This window comes from Eurypyga helias, unplaced genomic scaffold, assembly GCF_000690775.1.
Source record: "Eurypyga helias isolate BGI_N326 unplaced genomic scaffold, ASM69077v1 scaffold26428, whole genome shotgun sequence".
Classification (NCBI taxonomy): domain Eukaryota; kingdom Metazoa; phylum Chordata; class Aves; order Eurypygiformes; family Eurypygidae; genus Eurypyga; species Eurypyga helias.
The window spans coordinates 34,311-61,078 of record NW_010269269.1 but is presented as its reverse complement, the minus strand read 5'-3'; the positions used below and the strand labels follow the sequence as shown (position 1 = coordinate 61,078).

Below are 26,768 nucleotides of genomic sequence, written 5' to 3'. Positions count from 1 at the left end.
CGTCCCACTCCCGCCGCCCAGCCGGTAGCCAGGCGGGCAGGGAGAGCGCCGAGGGGCACCCGGCGGGCGCTGCTGCCGCCAGACCCTTCCGCTGTCTCGCAGCCGTCGGCCTTGCCTTTGCCTGTCGCTCGCCGGCTCCCCTAGCTACCCCGGAGAACGGCCTTGGGAAATCCTGCCATCCCGATGTGACAGGACTTGCCGTGCTGCCGCGCCTGTCAGCTCGGGTCTCGCTCCTACCGACTGCCTCCTCATGTTTACTTGCTGCTCTCCGTGATAGGAAGCACGCATCTGCATCTCTGGGTTGGAAGATGGATGTAGCTTGTGCGTGGTTTGTTACATATGGGGCGTTTTTAGTCCGTTTCTAGATTTCTCTCGGAGTATTTAAAGAGGAACTAGCGAAGGGATAACATAAACAAGCTAAACGCTGAATACTTGCAGCTGCAGGGCTCCGAGGCGACAGGCGAGCTACACCCTGTCAGCTACCTTGCTCTAGAACTGATATCCAAGTCCAAGGACAAAGAGGGACGGTAATTTTCAACAGTACGTGGTTTGCAGGGAGGATAGTTTTTGATAATTGTTGGTCTGTTGTGGATTCACGTGATGTAGTACAGACAGTTAAAGCAGTTCACCTGTTTGATATTTAAAGTGCTGATAAATTTCTTAAGCTCAAACAGACACATGGCTGCCCTTTTTATTTCGGCTTACATCTGAGAAGCATGTAATGAGTGATAAGGGAAAACTGGCAGGAAACGTTGAGTGTTAATTGAAGGAAAAACAAATTAATGTGAAATGGGATTTTTTTTTTTTTTAATGGTGGAGCCTCTGAGGGATGCCATGTCAAATAGGAAATGGAGCAACATACTGTCAAGCAGAAGAAGCAAATATGTGATTCAAACTCACTTTCACTGCAGATTTTAAACATAACAGCCTTGAAGAATTTCGGTTCTAGTGAAAGTATGGGAAGTTTTTAAAAGCATTGGTGTATGTATTTTTAGAAGAGCTGGAGTCATAAATATAGCTTGGTAGAGGTGTGAAGTGGAATATAACAGGAAGTGTTTGAAATAAGCTCTTTGCTGGAAAATACATTAATTTGGTCAAGATGCATATTCCAGAGTTTACAAATAAGAAAACCCAAACGTTTTGAATTTTGAAGTTAGATTTAAACTTGTATAATGCTTCAAGATCTAGGAAGTCAATCTGGATGTTTCATAATTAGAAGTTTACTTGACATAAAAATAAGATTGATTTCTTTCAGAGTTACATAAAATTATTTCTTGCTCAGTGACTGTAATATTTTCTTCTGTGTTATTCTATCCGTATGTGGCATTTAATACTGTTTTTCTGTAGGAGAACAGAAAGGTTGTTTTAGGCTCTCTAATATAAATTGATGTTTTGCTAAATAACTATGTTGTTTATTTAACCAGTGAATCATTGTATGTATAAAACAGGCTAGTTATCAAAACATTATTTGTTAGGCCATTCTTACTTGCACAGAACCATGCTGGTGCTTGTGGCATTTCTGTGGACACAAGCAGTGATAATGGATAAACATAAACATTAAAAAAAGAAAGCCAAATGTATTTATGTCTAATTAGGTCTTCCTTCTCTAATATTGTGCCCTGATTGTTAAATGCCAACAAATTTTAATATTACATGATACTATACAAATTCTTCAACTCAGAATTCTTCATATGTAGTCAGTAGTGGTTAGCTATAGCTGTAGAAATAGTAATCATTCAGACTGTTGAAACCATATTTTTTGAGACGCTAGTTCTTATTTCAGTTGTTCAGAGTACCTGGAGAAATGCAGTGAGGGCTGCTGGTTCTGTAAGCTTCAGAAAATAAGGCTGACTTTTAAGTGGTGAATGGTTGCAATTTTATTTATTGCAATTCCATTTTGGGAGTAAGCAAAGGTCGTGAAAGTGAGGAGAGTTTTTGTGGTTAAACACTCACAATATAAATAACTAGCTAAAATGTAACTTCTATTCAAGGAGGTGAAAATGTGAGAGCAGCCTGGTGTTAATGGTCTTTTTCACCCTTGAGCATGAGATGGAACTGCAGTTTATTTTTTCTGTATTCCTGCTGTGCTGTGACAGCTGACTGTGCTGCGGATGATGTGGCCATGTGGATGGGCATGATGAAGTTGTGTCCACCAGTGCATGTCACAGTGAGTCTTGTTAGTCTCCCTTTTTCCCTCGTGCTCTGTAAAATCCATGTCCAGTTGTGTAGTTTGTGAGTGAAAAGTAAGGGATGCTACTTCAGGCATCTCTCTCATAATTGCCAAATTATGGCAATATCTTATTTATGGCAGCCAGAGGAACCACTTTACCTGTTGCTGTGGAAAAGGTATGGGTTCTGAACTTGTGGTAAGAGCTCTTCCTGACCCTGCAGACCTCCTTCTTTTGTAAGGGGTCATTACAGGTGAAGTAAGAGAAGTGCTTCATTCAAAACTGGGCATAAGATTATCGGTTATTTTATCAAACTTAGTTTGTGATGGCAAAAACTGGTAATGTGGCTCTTGAGTTTGTTGCTTTTTTTCTTAGCCCTAAGCTCCAACACCAGTTTTCTTCCTAGGGCAGTGCCGCAAGTCAGGCAGGCTTCCCTACCTCTGTCAGCATTGTTGCCTTTTCCAACGTGTGCCTCTGATTTCCGACTCTACTACTATTCTGTTCATCAGGCTGCCTGGCTGCTCGCTCTTTCTGAGAACTGCCCAGTGTTAGGCCTTGCTTTATGCCAAGGAGGTAGTGCTCTAACATCTGCCTCATCTTTTACTTGTTCTGCTGGCTGCCTTGACGCCCGATTCCTTAAAGGGCTGTCTTTGGGCCAATAAAGCTTTATAAAAGGAAGAACTTTCTATTACTGTTGTATTAGCTCCAGCACAGCAGTTGCAGCCCTGTGCCATGTTGTGTATAGAATATTTTAATAAGGATTCCTCAGAATATGGCTACGTGGTATTGATGGCCAGTCTATTTCAGATCCCTAAGGGCTGTGACTGTTAATGTATTCTGCTTAAGTAACTTTCAGAATATAGTCACAGACTGAGTGTAAATTTTTGAAGGGACTTGAAAACTACGAGATTCTATAATCTATAGTGAAAAGTTTCTGTGAATGCCACTTAAAGCAGGTCATGCTAGCTTGGTCCATTTTCAGCTTATGTACGCTAAGTATTCAGTCAGGTAACCAATTAAACAAAAGAAATGTCAGTGAGAAATCATGGGTCTGTCACATTTGTGTCAGAGAGGAAGACAGGGTTTTCTTTCTGCTTTAAGCAAGTTTTTTGTTGGATGTGTGCTGGGATGGAAGAAGGGGGAACTGCCACAACGTCAGTGTGGTCAGGGAGTGTGCTGTTTGAAGAAATGAGTGGCTGCTGATAAATGTTTCATTGTGTCTTGTGCACAATGATCTCTGAGAAGAAGAGCAGAAAGAAAGAACACAGATAGTGCTGTCTTTCAAAAACATGCATGCATTGAAAACACCGGCTAATGCAGAGGGAAAACTTGTAGGTCTATCAGTTTTGCAGGATTTGCCTCTGGAGAGGTCACAAAATAGTAATTTTTGAAGACAGCTTTCTTTCCCGTTTGTGTATCTCAAAGATGCTACCAATTGGAGAACAAGCAGCCTGTCAAAGCAATCGAAAACCTCCTTTAATCCACAAAAAGGTTAGTTCGTATTTTTTCCAATAATGGCTAATGCTGTGTGACGGGCAGAGGATAAATCTTGCTAATGACCTTTTGTGTCTTGATTGGATTTGAAAAATAGCTACATTTGTTTTATTTAAATCAAGGCATATATATATCTGGTGTCTGATGATTAACATCCTCAAGCATACTATTGCAATAAATCTGACAAAAGGATGATGGAAAACTTGTGCAAATTCATAATCATCAATTTGAGGTTGTCTTTATCTCAACCTGGTGACAAAATCCATGGACTCAGCCCCTGAGCCCATCGAAGACTACTTTTTATTACTCCAGACTATGAAATTAGCTTTCTAAATCCCAGATGCATTTTTAGGAGAAATGATCAGGGAACCATTTTAGTGGCTTATTCTCTTCTTTTGATATCCCACAAAGCCAGTTTTTTGTATCTGAAAAACAGTGCTTGGACACCATAAGTAGGTGAATGTTCTTGAGGATATATTGGTTTCTAGGGGTGTAAATCTGTGTCCTTCTGTTTAAGAAGCTGATTTTTCAAATGCATGTGATGAAAATGCCTAGATCTTGCTCAGCCCTCTTTTTTTTTTTTTTGCTATCAGAATGAATAGGATCCACTGTTGAGACAGTCTAGATTATACAGCAAGACTTGTTATGTCAGCCAGTATTTGATGGCTTTAGGGCTTTGTCATATGATTAAAGCAGGTATGAATGCATAGCTTCACACTTCCTGTTTATAAATCTGTAGAGCTGCAAGTAGCTGCTCAAATTCACAGAGCAGTAATTATTTCACAACTTTGGCATTTGGTTCTAATGTTTGTTTTGGGAGGATACCTCAGTAGTCTCTGCTGAACATGTACTACAGTGCACAAGTGACTGGAGGAATTCTGCTCTAAGCTTCCACAAACTGATAAAAAGAGGCTGCTATTAAAGGAGAGGTTATTTATGTGTAATGCTTCATCTGCTAAGTTGGAGTGACGGCTTTCTCTTACTTCAGGTTCCAAGTTTAGAGAAGTGTACTCAGTGGTTTTCAACCTCTTCTTACTTAAAACTGCCTGAGTTGTTTCCTATTGGAAATGAGGAACATTTGTATACTGAGCTTGAGTCAACTAACAGCGTTTCCTTTCCTGTGTTGCCTTTTGTCTTTAGAAGTTCTTTATGAAATACCAGTTGAAAATTACAAGTTAGAGAAAACGTTACCTTCTGCTTTAGCTTCTGCACGTGCTTTGGTTCTGCAGGAGCTCACTGCTTTACCTTTAGTAGGGTTTTAGTAATTCTTAGATGGTTTAGCTGTACCAAGCATGGCGGTAGCTTGGTGAGTAAGTGCTTAAATGTCGGATGTGCACACAGTGATGTACATCTGATAAAAGAGGATTTAAGAATGTAAATATTTCATAAACAAGAAACAGTTGAACATCTTAAAGCAAAAAACCCTTAAAACTTTGAAATAAGGTTCAGTAAATGCAGGGAGTCCTCTGGTTTCTCACTTCAACAGGTGAATCATGTCTCTAGGTAATAGTAGTCTCATAATATTAGATGTGTTTTTGGCCTGTCAGCATGTTACTAGAGATTCAAATCAAAGCAGTCAGGAAAGCTGCCAAATGAGCGTAAATAGATAATATCATTGCAGCCATGGTGGCTGGAAGTTAAAGGATAAGCTGAACACATCCTCGTTTTGAGTGTTAAATGTCTTGATATAAGCTAAATGTATACCATCAGGCTATAATATGTATAATACGCAATATAATTTTCTTATATTGATGTAGACCAAAATTGAGTTCTCAAAATATTTATTTATTTTTATGGATTACATGCCTATATGTCTCGTAGCTCATGTGTCTCTTGCTTGTTCTGCTTTATTTCTTGTATGTTAATCAATGAAATCAGTTATTTTCATGGTCACCTCTTTCTAATTAGTTTCTAGTTTTCACTCCTGTGACAGCAGGCCTTTGGTTGTTTTTTTTTTTTTTAATGTACATGCCCGGAGAAAGTTGTTGAACTTTCATCCTTGGAGGTTTTCAAGACCTGGCTGGACAAAGCCCTCTGCAAGCTGGTTTCAGTTCAGTGTTGACCCAGTTTCAATCACAGGGTTGAGCTAGGTGACCTCCTGAGATACTTTCCAACCTGATAGATTCTGTAAAGTATTTCTATTCATCTTGAATTTTGTAAAGCCTTGTTTTTATGAAATATAACATCAGGGTCCTAAATCTACCTGACTGTGTTGTATGGAGAAAATAAAATAAGACAGAAATAGAACTAGGAAGCTTTTCAAAATGGTATGAAGCCTCTCTAATGAAATGTGAAAGAAAAAAAAAAAGTGGCTACTTGAGTGCTGTTGTACTTGACCTGTAACACTATTAGGCTTTCTGGCTGCTGGCATTATGGGAGAAGTGAGTAAAACAACCCTCACCCCCTTACTTCTGCTCAAAGGGAAGCCAGCCTACTGTCTCATTTCATAAAATAAGTAAGGCATTCAGTTCCTCAGTGCTCAAAAAAATGAAATAGCCTTCAAAAAATGTGCCTGTTTAGGGCTGACAAGCTTTGTGAGAATAAAGAAGAACACAGCAAGTAATGTGATTGTGAGATATGTCTATTTAATCTGTAAATTAGGATTATTCTAAACCTGCTTCTTTGTGATAGGACTGATTATGATTTTTCTGTATTTGAAAAAGTCAGATGTTACTAATATCTGTCATTTAAATGATACAGCATCTTCTGAAAATTGAGTATATTTTTGATAGGTTGTGAATTCATACGTTCATTCTAAATAATTTGGTATATGGGGAGTGAAAGTAGGTCTAATGAGCTGTGTCTACTTGGGCTCTCATCATGGCATCTGTATGACTTGGCTACTAATTATTTTTAAAACAATCCTGCTCTATTTTTGGTTTGAGAAGATACTCAAAATACAGTGATCATACAGAAAAGAAGCGGAGGAGGGCTAGAACAAGTGTTGCATTTTCAAATACCAGAATTGTTTCTGTCCACTGACCAAGTTATTTCAAGGACTGCTGTAAACCAGAGTTACCTAGTTGGGTTTTTAGGGCTTCCTCGGTTATTTAACGGTAGTCTGTTAATTTTAAAGATTTGCTCTGCGGGGAGCTGTGCATCCTCTTGAGTCCTGCTGAGCCAGGGAGGTGGTATGTTCCTCCTTGGGTTGGGAGCTGCGGTGTTGTTTCAGTGCTGCTGCCTGAGGGACCAGGAGTGCACTATAAAATGTTTGGTCTCGCCGTGGATCCTTGCAGAGTAAGGTACCTGCAGACACCTCTGAGATGAAGTTGTATGCTTAATGAGTAGAAAAACAGTGAGAGTTTTTCTGCCTGTCCTTGACTGCTGAGTCTTTGCCTTTGTAACGACTGTTGTGTTTGTTGTCCACTTTGTTACTGCATCCTAGGTAGTTGTCCGTACTAAACCATTTGGTAGTAGCTTACAGAATAACATGAGGGCTTGGTCTTCAGTGGAAGCTACTCAGGAGCACAGTGTTTGATTTGAACTGCCCAGCCTCTCTTTTAGTGAGCTCCAGTTGGGTATTGAATGTTAGTTGGGTTCCACAAGGAACATCCAATGAACGCTGAAAGCGTATATGCAGGTCTTCAGGTTCTGCGTGCGTGTTTTCAGAACTGCATTTTACAGTCTACAATTCGGGGGGTGTTTAGGAAATCATCCGTTTTATTACAGTTTAAGTTTCTGTATGGGAAAGAAAGTTCTGGAGGTTAACACTAAATAAAACTTTCATTTTTTAAGTAATTTAAACCCAAGTTACTTGTTAATTTGTTACCTTGCTTGAATCAGTAGCTTTTTCTTTAAGTTGTACTTAGTCTGAATTACTGTGAATGCCCATGTGATATTTGCAGGGTTGAAGAACTACAAAAAGCATCTTTAACATTTAGTTTTCATATGAAAAGGTCATTTACATAATGAGACAATAAAGCCTTTGGGGGAAGATGAAGTAGAAGAGAAATTCATTAAGGTAGATCCTGCCAAAGAGTTTAAAAGGGTCTAATTCACAAAACTTTGAATACTATATTATTGCTGTCCGGAATAAAAAATACCTGGCTTGCCTAAAGACTGGCAAAATGCTAATGTACATTCTCTTTTGTGATTTCTTCAGGGACAGCCTACTTTTGTTAGTGATGACTGTGTGGTATAGCATTAGTGTTTTCAGTTTAGCTGTGTAACAATGCTTAGCATTTCTTTTTCACATAGTTAATTTTAACACCTCTGAAAAGAGTTTGTGGGTTTTTTTTATGAGCTTGTGTTTACACTTGAGCAGGGTTGGTGTAGTCCTTGTAGGTGGGGACATGTTTGGAAGGAGTACATCTCTTAACTGCAGTTTTATTAAACTGGTGTCATAGCTCTTCTGGATTAGTCATTCTTGATATAAGTTGGGTTTGCATATTAGTTTGAAACAAAACGTGTACATATAGTTTTTTAGTGGTTCACCAAATCTGTTTAAAAACTGATGCAGAATTTTTCTGTGTAGACCATTAAGTCATTCATTACCGTGACAATTAAAAAAGTCCATTGTTATTTTAGTGTAATATTGTCGTGGCTGAGTTCTAGGACAGAGATGAGTGTTTCTTGGTTAAATAATCTAATACTTCAACAGAAGTACATTTTTTTAAAAAAATAGGCTATCATTTGCAGCAAGGCCTTTATTTTGGTTTTGAGGCAAAGTAGGATATGCCTGAGAAAGGTTTGGACACATGATAATCAAGGCAGTTTGTAATGACCAGGTTTTATTTCCCTGTGCATACATTACTTAATGTAAAAATGGCAGAAGCACTGGAATTGTTACTGAACTGAATCATTACCTCCCCTAAAGTGATTAGCTGTCCCAGGTAGGGTGACTTGGCATAGCGAGTGACATGCAGTGATCTCTAGGATGTTTAAATCCTCCTCTCCCTTCTCTGTCTAGCCTATCATGACACATAACAAGCCTCTCTCATCACGTGGAGATGTGCTGATGAGGCTTACTACTCATTGTGCTTACCACGGGGGTATTTGGTGCAACATAACGATCTCTTTTTTTCTGGAATAGTATTCATAAGCTGGATAGGTTAATGTGTGCACCAGCACATTAAGGTGGAATGGGCTGCAAACTATCCAGGGTTTCTGGGACAAGGATGCTGTTGAAACTAGCAGGGCAGCCCCTTACTCGTAATGGGTAACTTCGGACAAACTACGAAGTTGGGCAGAAATATCATCTGGCTTCACATGTTGTCATACATTTCAATTTTGACTTTTAGAATGACTTCTAAGAGCCTGTGAGACATTCTGTACCTTAAAAAGGGATTTGACTTCCCTTCTGGTCAGGTGTCTTGGTTGTGCATGTCATAAGCCGCAGAGAAAGGCAGTGTGGAACTGGTCTGGAGTGAGGCAGGAACGTCAGTCATCCGAGTGCCGTACATGCTTCTAACCATCAACTCCAAAGGGAAAAGGAAGCTATACTTTCCAGTGTCTTGTATAACACTTATTTTGATGATATATTTGTTTAATGTCCAAATCCTTTGAAGCGGTTTCACTTAGTTTAGAGCTGAATTGAGTCCAAAAATTACGAGAGACGATGTCACCAGGCCAAAGTAAGAGATAATTGCATTCTGCATAGAAAGTATTCTTTGTCCTTTAAAAATAAAATCTATTACAAGCCTTTTGAATTCTTCCTCACAAGCTGTGGATTTTTATTCATGTTCTGGCTTTTTGTTAGCTGGTTGTTCAGTTGTCATCCAATAATGCAATTTAATTTCATGTTAAGTATTTAATATAGAATGTATGCTTAAATTTCTTTTGTGTTTTGAATTGATACTCCTTTTCTTAATTCAAAGCGATAATAGAAATGCTCAGGTTTTGTCCTGTAGCAGGCTGCTTTGGCAGCAAGTCATGAACTGAAATATTTGAACAGGTATATGTGGAACTGTACAAATAATCTTAAGGCTGATATAGTTAGATTTTTTGACAGCTCTTTTAAATGATCGGTTTTACTGCATTAGTTTGGGAAATGGTTCTTTTAAAATTCTGAAACCTTGAATGAAAAACTAAATGTGGAAGAAACTCAGAAACCTAAGCGAAGAGGAAGTGCCACATTTAATAAGTGTGGGGATGTGGAGAAAAAGAACTGAAAGTATTGGGATAATAATGATGAGAACTTCAGTTTTGCAGATTACATTTGTTCTAAAAATGAACTTGAATATGGCATCAAGAATCTATTTTGGGCTGAAGAAGCACTTGTTTTCAGTCAATGTTTCCAGTTGTTAGGTGTTATCCAGAAACAAAATCTTATGGTGCGCTGGAAATTTCCTAGTCTTGTAAAAAAGATTTTTTTGCCACTTTCTCCCTGACAATGTGATATGGTTAAATCCTGGATTTTAGTTTAAAAATCAGAAACGTGGATTTGTACTTTGCGTAGCTGAGGTAGCATTGCTTTAAGGAAAATCATCAGCAGCAGTTAGTGCAGGCAGTATAGCCCGCTTTCTGTTCTGGGAGGATGTTAATGAAGGTTGTTACCAGTGGAAAAGTAATTTCAGAACTTTTTGGTCCCTGTTTTCCACTCTTGCAGCTAACAACATGATTATTCTTTTCCTGAAGAATTCTAATAGATTTTTTTTGCCACTAACAAATTCCCCACTTTTTTGTGTTACCTGCAGTTCAGTGTTGCCTTCTAATCACCTTGCTTAAAGAGTGGCTGTGTAAATGTCTTGTGTGAACTAATCTTGTTCTTTAAATAATGAGTAGATTACAATGTAGATAGGTTAAAGCAGGAAGGAGCCATAATACACACCCATTCTAATATCAAACACTGGCTAAATACCTGCAGAAGCCAGAACATTACAAGAACACAGGTTAAGAAGCAGAATATAAGATATTTAATAAACATTCATAGTTTATTAGGCAAATGTGCTGCTTCTAATAGATACTGATGTCCTTGGGGTTATCTCATGAGTCTCTCCTCAGGGATTCAGGGGGAGATTCCAGCTGCTGATGCTGTTCAGGGCATTGTAGCTCTTTGGTGTTAAGTCATTCTAATACCTTCTCTGTTTCTGTACTTTTCTGTGAAACAGTGGCCAGTGTGGGTGTATGAAATTCTGAAATTTGAGTCATCACATCAATCTAAACTGGTCAGTGGCAGTAAACTTACTGGAAGGTGGTTACACAGTGTATCTAAACACGCTGTTTCGTTCTTCTGAATGTAGGACCTTAGGAACAGTATATACATCTAATAATGAGTATTTTGAGACTAGTTTTGTAATAGAGCACAGATATACTTAAAACTAATATGGCATCTTTCAGGATAGTCCTTCAAAATATTAGTCGTTGGATGTTTATGGAGAGTTCTCCTAAAGGGAGGTACAGCAGTGGAAAAGGAGTTGGGAAATAGTGATTGCTATTGTCTGTTAAAAAACATCTCCGATTCAGTTCTTTGTGTTCTACCAAACACCTAGTAGGGTCTCAAAACTAACCACATGTTAGTTTTTATTTTATTTCTTGCCTGTATAGACTCGTGTCTCTATTTGTGATTCTGCTTTTATTTTTCAGCCGTTCACAGATTGCGTAGCAAACCTGTTACCCTGTGTTTATAACAGTCTAACAGAAGACATAAATTTGTGATCTGACACTACAATAGTTCACTTTGCATCTGAGTTTGAGATGATATTTTAGACAGATGTTAAGAATAGCAAGACGTTAAGAGTTAAGAATAGGAAGGCTCAAAATACAGAGCTTTTTAATGTCCGTCACCTGTATGTAGACATACGTGTGTGACATGTTTGTGCCAAAACACTTGACTTTGAGTAATGTAATAATGTTCTTCCAACTCCAGATGTTAAGGTTTAGCAGTGTATCAATATTATCTGAATCTTTTATTATTCTTTACTTGTCGTAGTATTTAAGTACTACGCTTAAGTGGAGTTGGTTCTTTTAGCTGCCAGAGACTAACACTTGAGTAAAACTATACCAGCAACTACAAATTAGAACTCCTTGCCTTTCACCCTCACCACAGGCTATAGGAACCACTGCCTTCCTGTGCAGAAGTTGCCGATTAACTTCAGGCTTTGACTATATTTTTTTAAAGAACGATTCATAGTATAGCTGCATTTAGTGTCTTTGACATCTTTGGGAGCAGGATATGAAATACTTGTTTTATTACAATTTATTTTGTAGCAAGGTCCTTATGTGGTGTGTGCATTTACATAGTTGGCATTTGCCTTTCATTTTAATAGGCTGTTTATTTCTTGGAAATGAGTTACATAATGTAATCTTGTGTATCTTAACAGGCATAAATGTCTAGATGATTTTCATGGTAGTAAAGTGGAAGTAGCTTTTCTGAATTGTGGCAGAAGCTGTTCTGTTCACGTATGACAATACAATCTTTGTGTATTTTCCAGGAAAACCGATGGAAGGACAGCTCAGAAGAGCAGAGTTTAGTTTCTAATCTAAATCTGACTAAATGTCTGTTCTAAATACCCAACAGATTGAGAGCTAAACCCATTATCCGAGGAAATCATGTACAAACTACATAAACTTATAAAGAAGCATTAGAAGAAAATAATAGTGGAAAAGGAATCCACCTGTGCCTCCTTTCCTTTCACTTTTCTGTGCTGTTTCCATGTCTGGCTGTGCTGGTCAGCTAGCCGAGTGTGTTTTCTCCAGGGTCAGCAATAACTTATTCGGAGCATCTAGCACAGTAACAGCACCTCATCTTGGAAGAAGTGATAAATGCTCTGACAGGGGCCCATGGCTGGGAAGGGTGGCATCGTGTGATTAATCGGGCTAGAAATGGCTTTGTTCAGTCACTCAGAGTGCGTATACCAGTTCTTTAATGGGTAGCAGTAATTACTTTTGTCCCTAATATTGCAGTCTGTTGAGCTTAAATTTGCAGTTGTAAAAGTGATTTTAATGATCTGCAGAGGTTTCTGAATTTTCAGGTTCTTTCAGTTTTCTTCTGTGGCTCACAGGGTTCGACTGGAAAGCATATAAAACTAGACTCCTTTAATTCCTGAGGATATAAAATATAGCCAATAAGATTTAAGTGCTCAGATGGTGGGAGGATTATTTCACTGTTGGGGCTATTATGTAGCCATTCCTATCCACACTTCTTGTAGAGGGGGTGTCACAGAACCTGTACTGATTAGCTTTGCTTGAAGCAAACATAATCCAAATAGGAATGTGACAGTGTGTGCCCTGATTGTGATACTTTACATTTGGGTAAAACAGGCTGGTAATACTTAATGGCATTCTTTTTGAGGATGGTAACTGAGAAGTAAGCTCTTTGAAGATTAAAAGCATCACATAAATGCTAAGTATTCATGTTACAGAAAATTGGCAAATCCTATTGTAATAACTAAATCTTCTTCCGTTCTCCGCACACATGTTAAACCTTTGATATGCATTACGGTTAGGTCTGATAGAACCAAGAAAAGCTTTATCCCCAGGATGAGCTACTGCTACCAAAAACCAAAGAATAGGTAGGAGGAAAGAAATACAAATGGACAGAATAATTCGATTTTTTTTTTTTTTTTTAAGAATACGAAACCCATGTTGCTGTTATCCTTAAATTCCTGTTATTGGTAAATGTCATGTTAAGACTGCTAAGTATGTAGTGAAGTGCGCTGTTTAATTTGAATGGTGCCACTTTTGATACTCTGTTTATGAAAGATTCCTTAAGAGTGAATTAATTTTTTCATTAGAGGAGGCAAGATTTTTTTTTTTTGTCTGTGTTTTTCCTCCAAAATATTCTCAAGTGGGTTCCTTTTTGGCAGGAATAGGTGGGTGTGGAGCTTGTCTTTTCAGTCATAACTGGTTCATTTACCTCCATTGCAGTTTTCAGTTTGTTCTCCCTATTTGGGGTTGTTCCCAAACAGTCTTTATGTTCACTTGCACAGTTTACCTCTTTGAATCTTTTTAGTAATTGCTTTGGTTCTTGACAACTTCATAACTGCAGCCATTAAGTCACAATAAAGACTAATGAAAAAAGTAATAAAATTTCCATGTATAACTAGGATGAAAATTCCTGGGGGAAATACTGAGCAAGTGATTACAGGGAAGATAATTGTCTGGTTAAAGAATTATATGCCCTATGAGTTTGATATTGAACCTGTAAAATTGTCACTTAAAAATCAAAATATTAGAATTATTAAAACCCAAGCTGGAAGTCAGGAGGAGCTTGAGGTAGGTGGATTGTGCTTGCTTTCTGAAGGATGATCAAGCTGTCTATTTTATTAAAATTCAGGTTTAGTTATTTTTAGTGAAGAATAAATGCAGTGTTGTGCTGATAGTTGCAAATTACAGCTTGCTCTGTATATGTGGTGTCTGCAGGGCTGTGTGTTTTTTAAGGCACTGACACAGCAAGCTGTTTTTCATCCAGGAGTGAGTGACATTGGAAAATCAGATTTTTTTTGGTGTGTGTTTGTAGAGTGCTGGGTATTCTGATGCATAGAATTCTCGGGAAAAGTACCAGGCCTACTAGATACGTTGTAAGGTGCTTTAGGCAGATGAGCTCAAAAGTTTCTTGACCCTTCACCTTAAGTGAACTTCTTAGCAGGAAGAACAAAACCAGAGAGGCTTAGGAAGTAATTTGTTTCCTGTTTTGATTTCCAGCATTGTTGATACATTGTGGTAATTTTTTTTTTGCTGGTCACCTGTAAACTAGAAAAATTGCTTATTTTCATGTAGCCAAATATTTTAGGCTTTTGAGACAAAAGTGACACCGGCTTTTTTGTGCTGTTACCACTTTCATTAGAATGAGCAGCAGTGATTTGCATGGTACTTTTGTGATTCCGGTATAAATAGAGGTTACCAAACCACTGATTGGTTTTCAGCAGTCACTACTTATCTCTAATAGGATGAAAGGAAAGAAAACGGATACACACCTCGTTTTTATGTCCAGTTTGTTGTAGTTATGTTAACTGGCTGTCGGTTTATCGTAGCCATGGCAGTTTAACTCCACCTACACTCAGTTAGCTATTGGGATTTTTTCCTTTTCACTGATTAAAGCAGCTCCTTAGTAGTAGCTTGTAATATTTTTACAGAGTTAGAACATTTATCAAACATCAGTCTGATGTAGACGAGACATGGAGAGGTTAAGTGTCTCTTGCCGGAATGTCTCGGGCAGTACTAAGAGTTCAAAGCTGTGCTTTTATTCTTACCCTTTACTGCAATAGATGACTGTATGCTTTTGAAACGTATCTCGTTCTGTATCACCACAGCATTTTTCATACTTGTGGTTGGATTTTGAAGCATTGTAAAGGAAGGTATTTTTTGTGGCTGGTCTGACTTTCCTAATAAATATTAAATAGGAATTTAAAATTCATTTACTGTGCTTACTCTCTTTGCACATGTCATAGTCAAGGTGTATAGTCATTATGTTGCATAAGCTGTGATAAGTCCATTAAGCCTGACTAACCACTTCTTTTAATCTTTAGGCAGGCTCCCTTCAAAATGTTTCCTTTAATGCTTAACATTCACATGTGCACTGTTGTATCATAAGCAGCAGTGCTTGCTCGTAAAATCTAGTGTTGCTTCTCTTCAATGCATCTGTAAATCTTTAAACTTCTTTACAAGGGTGTTGGGAGCGCAGCCATATGCTGAAAGATAGGAAGATGAGTTGTTCTGTTAGTTCTTGCTTTAGGTGAAGGTTACTGGTGCCAAGTTGAGGCTGTGGGGCATGGCAGTTCTTATATTCTTGACCTCAATAGTGCTCCTAGTGTTACACCATTAAAAAAAAAAAAGGCACGTTAGCCACTTTCTTGAAGTATTTAAATAAATTGTACACATCAATAGTATGTTTTATACAAACCTTAGCTTAGATTCATTATGCATTAAGGAAGTATGAGAGTATGCAATGTAGGTACTTCTGTTAGTGAAGAATTGGCTTTGATGTAACCATTGGCTTCTTTTTCCAAGACAGGAAGTGAACAAGCAATAACACCAGTATTAGGCGTATTTAGTTCTGTAGTCGTGTTTTTATGATGACTCTTAATAAATATCACTAGCAGTCTTGTAACAGCAGAGGAACTTTCGCTGAGACAGGTATTTGCTTCCCAGCTTGCCGAGTTCTGCACGGGTGTTTGTTGTAGAAAGTTGTCCTGTGCTTTCCAGTACGACCTTTGTCTTGAAGCGACAGAGGCTGTGCTGTAAGTTGAACCATACATTACTCACAGTGCATTTTAAAACCTTCCAAGATAAAGACAAGGAGGTTGGGGGTGGGATTAGTGCTACAGGATGTGGAAAGAATAAAGTTTCTGAAATGAATAGAAAATGTGTCTGTAAAACTTGCCAAAGCTCCACTGTAAGGGTTGTTTCCACCACCGTAGTTTAGTTAAACAGAATTTAAGGTGTATGTAAAGATGCACTTTCATGTTCTGGAATGGGTAAGCAAAAAGAGTAGTATCTGCTGCCTGAAGAGACATTGCAATACATAAATTATAGACCACATAGTATATATAAAACAATAATTTGTAGACAGAACAGATTTTAAATTTGAGAGTAGTTAGTTGAGCACATGTAAATGTCACAGAATTTGAGTACTAGACAGTAAAAAATTCAGATAATTAACCTTGTTTTTACACACCCCTGAGAGCTTTAAGTAGGATGAAAAGGAGGAGAATAACTTCAGTTATGTATTCTGCCTTCCTTTTTCAAATGGAATGTTGTATCTAATGTCCAGAATGTGGTTGTCTAACATCAGGCTGCTACACAGCCTAATCTGTCTACGTAGCCTAATCTGTCTCCATATTTTTGCAGACAGATTCCCTGCAGCTCCCGTTTATATCAGTGGCGCAGCTGGTGGGGATCCCCTCTGAAATTCAGTTGTTTTATGTGGGTGGCAAAGTGGAGTTTAAGGCTGGAGTTGGGTGTCTAGGTTTGTGTAGTTTGAGCTTCAGGTACAGTTTCATTCTAAAAGGAAAACTCCAGGATGAGTTGTTGATAAATTTGTGGGGTGGAAGCAGTGGAAAAAGAGTGATTTCCAGCACAGGGTTGTTTTGGAAGGCACTGCACAAATCATTACCTGGACAGATGCGAGTTTAAAAATACAGTAGAGTCGTAAATCCATATAAACAGCATTAAGTTTTAAGTAACACTATTAAACTAAAAATACCCTTGGCAGTTGAATGAACTGAAGCTTTGTTACAATTACTCTTAAGTTGCAGTAACATTTTTAGCTGAGGTTGCATGGTTTCATTTCAACTTTATTAAACAAACTGTAGCTCTAATATTCCCTGGAGAGTTGGAAGCAGCACTAATCTTCTGTTAAACTGTCGTTGGAAACCATTCAGCCAAGGTAGGATTTGAGGAGGTTTGTGTTAGTAAAAGCTGCCTGGACAGAATGACTGAGTCTGTGGCTTTTCCTTTTGTGGAAAAGACCATTTGTTTCAGTGGTGGTTTTTGGAAGTAGACAGGTATAATTTTAAGAATTAGAACACCGTATCTAACTAATGAAAATTGTTTTTATTATTTTGAATTAGAACCTCACAATAAAAAGTTGGCTTCTGTAGTCTTAAGGTGTAAAGGTTTAGGTGTGCAGTTCCAAATGCATTGCCTTCTCTGCCATAATACTGAGGTGGTGCCACCTGGTACTGATAGGAGCAATGTGCAGATGTCTTTTGCTGAGTTGACTACCATAAACTTATTTTGGGAAGTCTTGTGTGTTCTGTTTTTCACTGTCAGGTTATGAATGCAGTAACGGTGTATTTGATAGTGTAGCGTCTGTCTGTCTAATGAAAGCAGCTAGTGAATGGTCATTTCTTAGGTTTGTAGACAGCTGTCTCCTGGAAGCGTTTGCTAAGACTGTGTCTTTGCAAAAAGTGAATATACTTAATGAAGGAATTTAATTCAGGGTAGGAAACAGCATTGTTAACTATGTTTATGTCTAAAGGTGGGATTAAAAATACCTCCATGGTCTATGATGCTTGCTGCATAGGTCTTACGGAATTGAGAAGAAAAAAGGTAGCTTGTGGGTATGTAAATGTTCAAATATTATTATTGTAGTAATAGATGTATTACTGCTGGAAATGTTACTTTCATAATTCGAGACTTAGTTTTATTTCCTTTCAACGTGCCGTCATGTTCTATCTCTATGTTGAATAATTGGTATTTTGGTGTTGGGATTTTGTATTCAAATATTTTGTCTTCCAGACTTATAGTAAACTCTGATAACGTCTTTGATTTATACTCTGTTCATTTCAGTAGTACTTTCATGAGCCTAGATCTAAATGTATAATGAACTTATTTTTACGAAGCTTTGCAGATGATTTTGAATGACCAGCATCTGTCATTTTAATGTGTCCTGGGGAAGGAGTAGAAGTAATTACCTTTCCTGTAACTCCATGACCTGTTTTGTAGTTTCTGCAGGCAAACAATAATGTTACGTGGTCTTCAGCACTATGAACTTGCTTTTGAAATGTAACATGGACTAGCAGTATCAACTTACCATCTACTATTAAATGATATACTGGTGGTTCTTTCTGAAAGGGTTAGTAGTATTGGTCGACTAGTTGTCTTCCTAGTGTTCTCCTCACCTACCCATCCCTGTAGGATGGACTGTAGGACGTCTTCAGCACTATGAACTTGCTTTTGAAATGTAACATGGACTAGCAGTATCAACTTACCATCTACTATTAAATGATATACTGGTGGTTCTTTCTGAAAGCATTAGTAGTATTGGTTGACTAGTTGTCCTCCTAGTGTTCTCCTCACCTACCCATCCTTCTGTAGGACCCCAGTCACTTCTGTTTCGAGGTAGATATGTATGTGTGAGATTTTTCTGTTCCTGAACACTGCCTGAAATGCACTCTGGGCAGTTGTAGGTGCTGAAGGAAGTACCAGTAGCTGCTGCATGCACTGCTCTTGGGTGTACCATCCATCTCCTAGAAGTAGGTGGCCTCACCTTCATCGCTGTGCTTATTGTCTTAACTTGTGATACCATTAGACCTACTTGTTCAGACAAAAGGCCTTCTCTGTCCTGCGAACCTGCAAAACAGCAACTCTGCCAAGGTTAAATTAATTCATTGCTCTTTGCTACACCAGAGTTTAGCACCAGAAATATGCTCTATGCAGTTCTCTCGCCAGAGAGGTGGTTGCGTTTCCGTGACTCCTGGAAACACGTAACTTGTTTCATGCACGTAGGGATGCAAGCTGAAAAAAATAGCTCTGGAGTACTAATATGGTCTGCAGTTAAGCTTGTCAGATTACAAGTTACTTTAATTTCTGTTAATACAGGAAAGTCTCATAAAGGAAATGTCCAGAAAATTTTTACGATTGTGAAAGTACTTGACTAACTAAAATAACTTTGTATTCTAGCCTGTTACATATAGTGAGTTCACATTTATTGGATTAATAACATTTTCTATTAAAACAGTAATTGGAAGTTTTACATGGCTATGGGCTGCTGTATTTATTTTAATTAATCCTAGCAAGAAAACAGTGCACAAGTACAGCTCGTCAAGGTTGCACTTGTGTTCCTGTTGAGAAGTGCTTCTGCAGTAAGTGTGCTCAGCAGTGACAGCAGCTGGAAGATAACTGGAGTTGTGTGAAACTGCTCTGCCCCGAGATGGCTGGGATTCTCGGAGCAGCATGAACGTAGCACTGTGCCGGCATGCAGCCGAGGTCATACAGAGCCTGCTTTGCTCCTCCTCGCCATGCTGCCATGCTGGGGAGGAACTTTAACGAACTGGAACAAGGGACACAAAATCAGTAGTTAAAAATGAATTCTGGAAAAAAGCATATTTCACTCCTAATTTTCTATGACAATTATTTGGATTGTCTATGCAGCCAGGAAGCTAAACGTGCAAACATCGATAATGACACAGTGCAATATTAAGTGGCTGTAGATGTGTGTATTTTTCAACCTTATTTTTGCGCTAAGCAATAATCAGATTATTTGAAAGTCCATTATAATATGTGTAAAGCCATAGGCATCTGGTTAGTTAGTGCTTTGTTTGTGTACAAACTTTGTTGTAAAATGACCACAAACCAGATTGGCTTAACTGGTGAGGAGTTAAAAACGTTAACTCGGGGGTGAGGAAAAAACCTCCATAATGCAGAGTCTGTTTTTATTAAAAGAGTGTGTGTGCTTCTCCATATAAAAAAAAAAAAAAGAGAATATTTTCATCAAAGAACGATTGCTAGATTTTGTCCAGGATCTAGGTTGTTTGCTTTACCTTGCCAAAATAGTGAAGCTAGTAGCGTCCCTTTTTATGTCCCCTTAGCAACTCCAAGCTTTTACTCATTAAACATGTGGTGGGGAGTTGTTTTGGCTGGAAATTTGGTGTAGTTAGGTTGTGCATAGGAGGTGTGGAGGAGAGGAGGTGAAGCATCCCTCTGACGAGAAGCACTGGCACACGTTTGGAGGCAAAGCTGTGGCGTGAGGGTGGGTTTCTTTGCAGCATCTTTATTTTGCTTCCTGTTTCTGTGATTCACAAGAGGTGGGGAGTGTAGAGAATGTTGCTTTAGGTTGTAAATACCATATCTCCGCGTCTGTTTTCAGATATCTAGGGAAAATCGTGGAAGAAAACTTTAGCTGGTGTGCCTAACAGTGTTTGAGCATTCCTTAAAGCATCACATATAAAAACACAAAGGAAGAAATTGAGTCTATAGACAGATGTTAGTATGAAATAGTGAAATTTAAACACCATATAAGCCAGGTAACGGTATTACACCAATATTCCTGTGCCATATAACTGAAGTAATGCTTGTTTATTAAAACAAGATAGAAGATGATGATAACTTGAATATGTCTTTTGCCAAATGTATGTTAAATGATAGCACCAGTGCTGCGTTGGCCACACTTTTGGTTTACTTCTTAGGTACTTTGAATTTTTTTCTGGTCAAAAGTTCCCGGAATCTATAATAAAATTTGAAAAGAAACATGACCCAATTTCTGTTTTTACACACAACTGTTAAATGAAGTCACTAGTCCGTTTTGATGCTGACTAGAATTAAAATCAGGGAGGAATGTTTCAATGTGATTTACTCTTATGGAATGTTTTTTTTCTTATGATGAATGAATTAATTGAAATGTAGAAGTTTTAAGAGTGCTGGATTAAGCTCTCAAGTGTTCTGTTTTATTTTGTCTGACAAAAAGCTTGACATGCCTTTGGCCATGTCAGTGTTGTTTCTGTCTGGCTCGTTATATCGGGGAAGGAAAATGCCTTACTATAAATACAGTTGAAATAATTATCATGTGCAGCATCATTTCTTTGGGCTTCTAGATGCTGAATAGTTTTTTTCTGCTCTACATGGTAACATATTGATTCAGGTCGTGGTGTGTTATTCTCAGCAACTTGATTTTTGACAAAGGACTTGTTTTGTTCAGTGAGATACGTCACTACTTAAACACTTTGTTAGAAAGTTGCTTTATGCTTGTAAAATCTGAAGGCAGGGACTGCTTTTCAGGAAGCTCACGTGCAAGTGTAAACAGGATGTTCATGTGGAAAGGACTGATGACAGGTTTGAACAGGTTTTACCTGGCAGTTGGATTTTGACTGTGCAAGGAAGTTTTAGGTGAAGAATTACATTCAGTCCAAAGTTTAACTGTAGTATTCCTCTTAAATGTATCCTTCACTGTACTGTCTTATGAGCATGTAAGTGATGATTAAATATTCTTTTCAATATAGAATATAGGCTGGTTGCTAGATGAAACTTCTTGAAGTATGCTGCTGGAGCTGCGCTTGATATTCACCACTGTTGGTTACAGATCATTTCTCTGGCTTACATGCAATGTAAAATTGATCATAAAGCTAGATAATTTTTCTTCTGTATGGCAGTAATGGTGCTTAATTTAGAACAAATCAGAATACACTACTGTAGTCAGAAGACTTAGGCGGTGAACTGCTGTAATCATTGATGTTGTCTTTAGGTCTACTTCACTTTTTTGGGGAAGATTATTATATCTCATTTTCTAGTGGTCAAACTTTTCTACTATGTAGGTGAAATCACACATGTAAGATCTTCCTATCTTTTTACTGTAAAGGTAAATGTAAGGTGTATGTATTTTGAGAATCCCTAAGGTATTACATTTCTATGACATTTTCATTGACCAAATCTTTTTTTTCCTCCTCTCTTCTCTCTCAACAGTTACAGACATAGAGCTAAAGCGACTGAAAGATGCTTTCAAGAGAACTTGTGGACTCTCGTATTATATGACGCAACAGTGCTTCATCAGGGAAGTTCTTGGTGATGGAGTCCCTCCAAAAGTTGCTGAGGTAATCTATGAACTTGCTTTTTTTCTGGGGAGGCACATGGGGTTGATAATGTACACCTATAGATGCACACACACAAATACGCCATAACAGATACACGACCTGGTACATGACCTTGAAGACATCCATGCCCCATCCCTGGATGTCTTCAAGGCCAGGCTGGATGTGGCTTTGAGCAACCTGGTCTAGTGCAAGGTGTCCCTGCCCATGGCAGGGGGGTTGGAACTAGATGATCTTTAAGGTCCCTTCCAATCCTAACCATTCTATGATCCTATGATTCTATGACCTAACGTAATTTCTTTCCACTTTTCATACAACATCACAATGTATGTTCTCTGAAGACAATGTTCCAGACTTGGGTCATGGGTTGTCGCTGATGTGTGCTTGACTGAGCTACTGATTCCAAGTAATTGGTGGTAGATGACTTGGAGGTAAACCTGAATATCCAGATGTAGATTTGGGGAAATAAAAAGTTGGGAAGTTTGAACACTGTACGTAGCCATTATAACAGAAGATTTTATTTACTCTGGAGATGCACTTGCTGTTGGTTTCTTTGAGATAGGCTTTTACTTTGGTTTTTAAATGCAGATTAATCTTTACAAGCTCATAAAATAATTTTATGTATAATAAATTTATAAATTAACTGAAAAATAGCCAGAATCAACATATGATACACAGATAAAAATATTGTATGTGTCTGTATCTAAAAAAATGCTAATACTGTCCTGCACACGTGCATGTTAAAAAGATACTTTCTTTCATGGTGTTGCCCCTGTCTTGAGACAGAAATCAGAATATTGTTGGTAGAAAAGAAAAAGATTAGCCAGACCTTTCAAATGATATCTTGCTCCATGTCATTTTAAGTCACAGCTTCTATTTCTGGTATCTTCAGTGTTATTGACCTCACAGGCAGTGTACAAGTCTTCCAGCTTTAGTTAGATAATGTGAGTAGTCAAGTGTGTATTGCAAAAGGTTTAACACTCTGGTAGAGTTCCTTTTTTTCCTAAGCTAAATCTTTTCTCCATTCTTTTTTTCTGTTTTTGCTAAGTGTTGACAAAGATGGTGATAGTATTTACTTCAGTAATATAGTTAAGTTTAATGTGGGTATTCCAGCGCTTAACAGGAAAAATTGCAATGTGTGTTATCACTCTCAGATTAAAAGAAAGTGTATGATTTGCCCATAGCTTCAAGCATGTCTCAGTAATAATTTATGTTTATGTTGTCTGGATGCTTTGACTGTTAGTAGCCCATAAGATTAAACAAAACATGGTCCTGTGCGGTATGTGACTTTTTGAAATAATATAAAATGTTGAGAATTTTATGTTATGAGTTAACTTGTACTTTTTTAATCCTTAATACTGGCGCAAAAGGGATAAATTACTGATATGAAAGAACGATGCTTTTTGACACATATGGAGACTCCGTGTTTTCAAAATGTCTACTGGCTACCTCCTTCTTTTTTTTTTTTTTTTTTAAATTCTGCCCTAAAAAGACAGTTTTGATGATGAGTCTCTCATTTAACACCCATTAAGGTTATACCGCAGTTCTTGGCTTCCAGTTAGTGAAATAAAATTAATGGAAGAATCGTAATTGCTTTTTGATGTCATCTCATCAACACTGGCACATCGACATCTCAAAATTCTACTACAAATTACTGTGTACTTCTAGCATTTATATTCAGACAATGCAGTAGTCAGATCTGTGAGCTTGAATACTGTAAATTTGGACAAAATTTAGATTTGATTCTGCTCATACTGTAAAGGGATGCTTTGTAATTTTTGGCTTCAGGCTGTGGAAAGGCAGGCAGTCCTTAGGCAGCTTAAAGCCTTGTTCTGAGTTTTCAGCTTTTCAATCATTAAAATTGATCACCTTGAGCCTCACATTGCTGGGCTGTCTTCTCTACATGTTTTGGGTAATAGTTTTTTATATCTGCCTAGTGACAGGCCTTCAGGAATTCATTAGATAAAAACCACAGAGTTTTACAGCAGGGACATAAAACATGCAACTGAAGCCACTGGAACGTTGGTCAAAAAATTTGCATGATTCTTGCACACAAAAGACATTTTTTAAATGTTCAGGACAGTAATGTTCTGAAAGGGTCTCTTGGAAAAATGGAACTGAAGATTCCACATCCTAGCACATCCTTTAATTTCATTTTATTGTGTGTGTCTGTGTTGTTTTGACTGCAAGAAAGCTGGTCAGATGGTGAGATGTATGGAGACAGCATTTGATTTTAGCTGTAAGGAAATAATGCAGTTACTGAAGGCAGGCAGTTGTGGGCACCTTGATAGAAAAGGTATTGTTCAGGGGAGATGGAAGGACAGAATGCTGATAATATTTCAAGAAAACATTTTTAGTTGCTTTGTATTTTAGACTGAGGAGGATAACAATATTGAGAAGGCACCTCTTAACTTCACCCCATGCAGTCATTTCAAGGACTTGTTAGACTACACCTTTTCTATAGCCCTACATACACTATGTCTGCGAGACGGTTTCTAGGCAGCATTCTGTGATACTTAGTAAGGAGTTAAGTGTCAGTGCGTCTTTTTCTCCAAATGTGACTAATTGATTAACAAGCTGCAGTCTAAGTAATGCAGAGGGGAGAGGGATGGTGCTAACAGAGACATGAAGTGCATCTTGAGAGTGTGCCAAAAGAACACAGACTTCTCAAGGACTGAGAGGGAAGAAGGGTCATAAGGATAAAACCAGGAGAGAATCCAGGACGTTTTATACTCTAGAGGAAGGAGCCAAAAGAATGCCTTGAGCATCCTTTCCTACTCTTCCAGCAGGCTTCCTAGAGCGTGTGGGCACAGGGCCAGGGATTTGGACCTGAAGGGAACTGTTTGTATAGACTGAGACTTCTTTTTAGAGGCAAGGAACCTTATTGTTACACTATTCAGTTATCCATGAAACATAACATGTCAGACCTAAATTTTATGGGGGAAAAAAAAGACTTAAGTACCATATAATTATACTAAATTTTACATTTTTGAAATGTAAATTGTTATGACACTCTGTGTGTGTGGTTATTTTAGGTAAAACTATAATGGTTTTACTTAAATTGCATTGTGTTGTGGTGGTGCATCTTACTAGAAGTTTTCCAAATAACATATTAATGTAAAAAATTGTGAAGCTTCTTCCTTAGAAATGGAAACTAATCTCTGTTACGTATTGTTGTAACTATTCAGTACTTACAAACTCTTCCCAAAAAGAAGGATTAAGCAGCTAAACTCAAAGTAATGCCAGCTGCTGATGGTTGTAATTATGCATTCAATAGTAATACATTGGGCATTATCCATAGAATTCCTTTCTGTGTTTATATCATGAACGGTCAACATATGATGTTGAAATAATCCATAAAAGTGAGATGTACAAAGTTCAGCAGAAGTGAGGGGAAAACTGAGAAATGGGTATGAATTAGAAATACGCTTTCAGGTGGGTGAGGAGAGGAGACAGCTTTATTCGAGGTAAGTTATAAAATGGCTGTTCTTAAAAAGTCTAAAAGCACAGAAAGGTTAAATTTGAATGATGGAGAAGAATAAAGAAAAGATAATATTTTATTAAAATTTGTGAAAGAAAACCAGTGATTTCTCTATTGTTTATTCATATATATGTTTTGTCTTGGAAGTCCTATTAATCTGAAATATAAGAACTCTCTTTTTTTTGTGCTCTTCATGATTGTTTTTTTCCTCATCAAAATAGTTCTATTAAGACTTAAACTGCAGTGTTCAGCAGAGCTAGCAGCATATTTAAGAAAAAGGTAATGATTCCACTGTAATACAAAGGTAAATTGCTTACATATGCAGCGTAGCCTTGAAGGCATCTTGTGAAATCAGAATGATTAGAAGCAGAAAGTGTGGAATTCACATCTTTACCATGAGATTGTCCATGAAGCATATCCAGTCATTGTGTCCAAATAGAGCACAAATTTCGTTTTAATAATTTAGCCCTTCAAGCATTCAAGTAAATGGGTTAAACTTTAGTAACAGAAGAGGCTGATCTGAGCACCCTATGGGAACTTAATGTATTTGGGTAGTGCTCTGTCTTACACTGGAATGAAACTGCAGGTTCTACATAACGTTTTCCATAGAATGAGATCCTTCTCTATCAGCCTCATTTACAGTGACTTGCCTTCAGACATCTAATAACCTTGAGTGGATAGCAGTGAGAGTGATAGCTTGATGGGTGGACAAGGAGGGGATTTACCGCAGGGAACGCTCAGGACTGAGTTAAGTGTCTTGAGGGAATCTTGTCTGCTTCAGCAGTATGTGTGGAGATAGTAGAGAGCCGAACAAAAACTTAGCATTTTTTACTACCTTCTTGCCCAGTATGACTTTGGAGGTTGCCTAGAACACACTCTGCGGATGAGTTCTGCTGGAAAGGCAACAGTGGTAGATTTTCCACACTTGTTTGTTACACTCAAAGCATGCAGGGCAGTTGCAGTAGTAAATCTAACGTAGTTAGTCAGTGTTAGGTATTTCCTTTTCTTCTTTTTGCTGCTACAGTGCTGTGTGGCTTAGCCAGATCTCTCTGGTGCCCTTGACAGGCCCATGGCTGGTTTTGTTTGGTCACTCCCAGTCCTGGCTTAATTTTTACTTGAGGTGGAAACCACACCTGAGATAGTAAGAGCAGTGACTCATTGATGTTCAGCTCTCTTCCACCCTTTCCTCATGCTTGAGGATTCTGGCTGCAGCACTGTGATTGCTGTTGCTGGAGGGGAAAGGGTGGATAGAGAGAGGGTTTTTTGTTCCAGTAACTTCTTGTTCTACTTAACCTGGTGAACCTCTTGTAGAATCCCAGCTCATTTAGGTTGAGGAAACACATATATGTCTGAAATTACTCGTTAGATGTTTCTGAAGCTCATTTTTGAGCCCCACACCATTATCTTTGAGAGACACAAAGGAGACATATGCCAGGCTCT

At 38.1% G+C, this 26,768-nt stretch overlaps 1 protein-coding gene across 1 annotated transcript in view; it reads left to right on the top strand.

Annotated features, from left to right (window-relative positions):
* Positions 1-4,954: 4,954 nt before the first annotated feature.
* The window catches only part of LOC104514388 (ubiquitin carboxyl-terminal hydrolase 32-like), a gene marked incomplete at its 3' end in the record, with an annotated part of 53,137 nt that continues 31,323 nt past the window's right edge, over positions 4,955-26,768 (top strand). Inside the window, exons 1-4 of the mRNA XM_010158052.1 lie at positions 4,955-4,968; positions 13,649-13,817; positions 16,392-16,509; positions 21,723-21,850. Coding sequence (XP_010156354.1) covers positions 4,955-4,968; positions 13,649-13,817; positions 16,392-16,509; positions 21,723-21,850 — 429 coding nt within the window. The remainder of the gene's footprint in view (positions 4,969-13,648; positions 13,818-16,391; positions 16,510-21,722; positions 21,851-26,768) is intronic.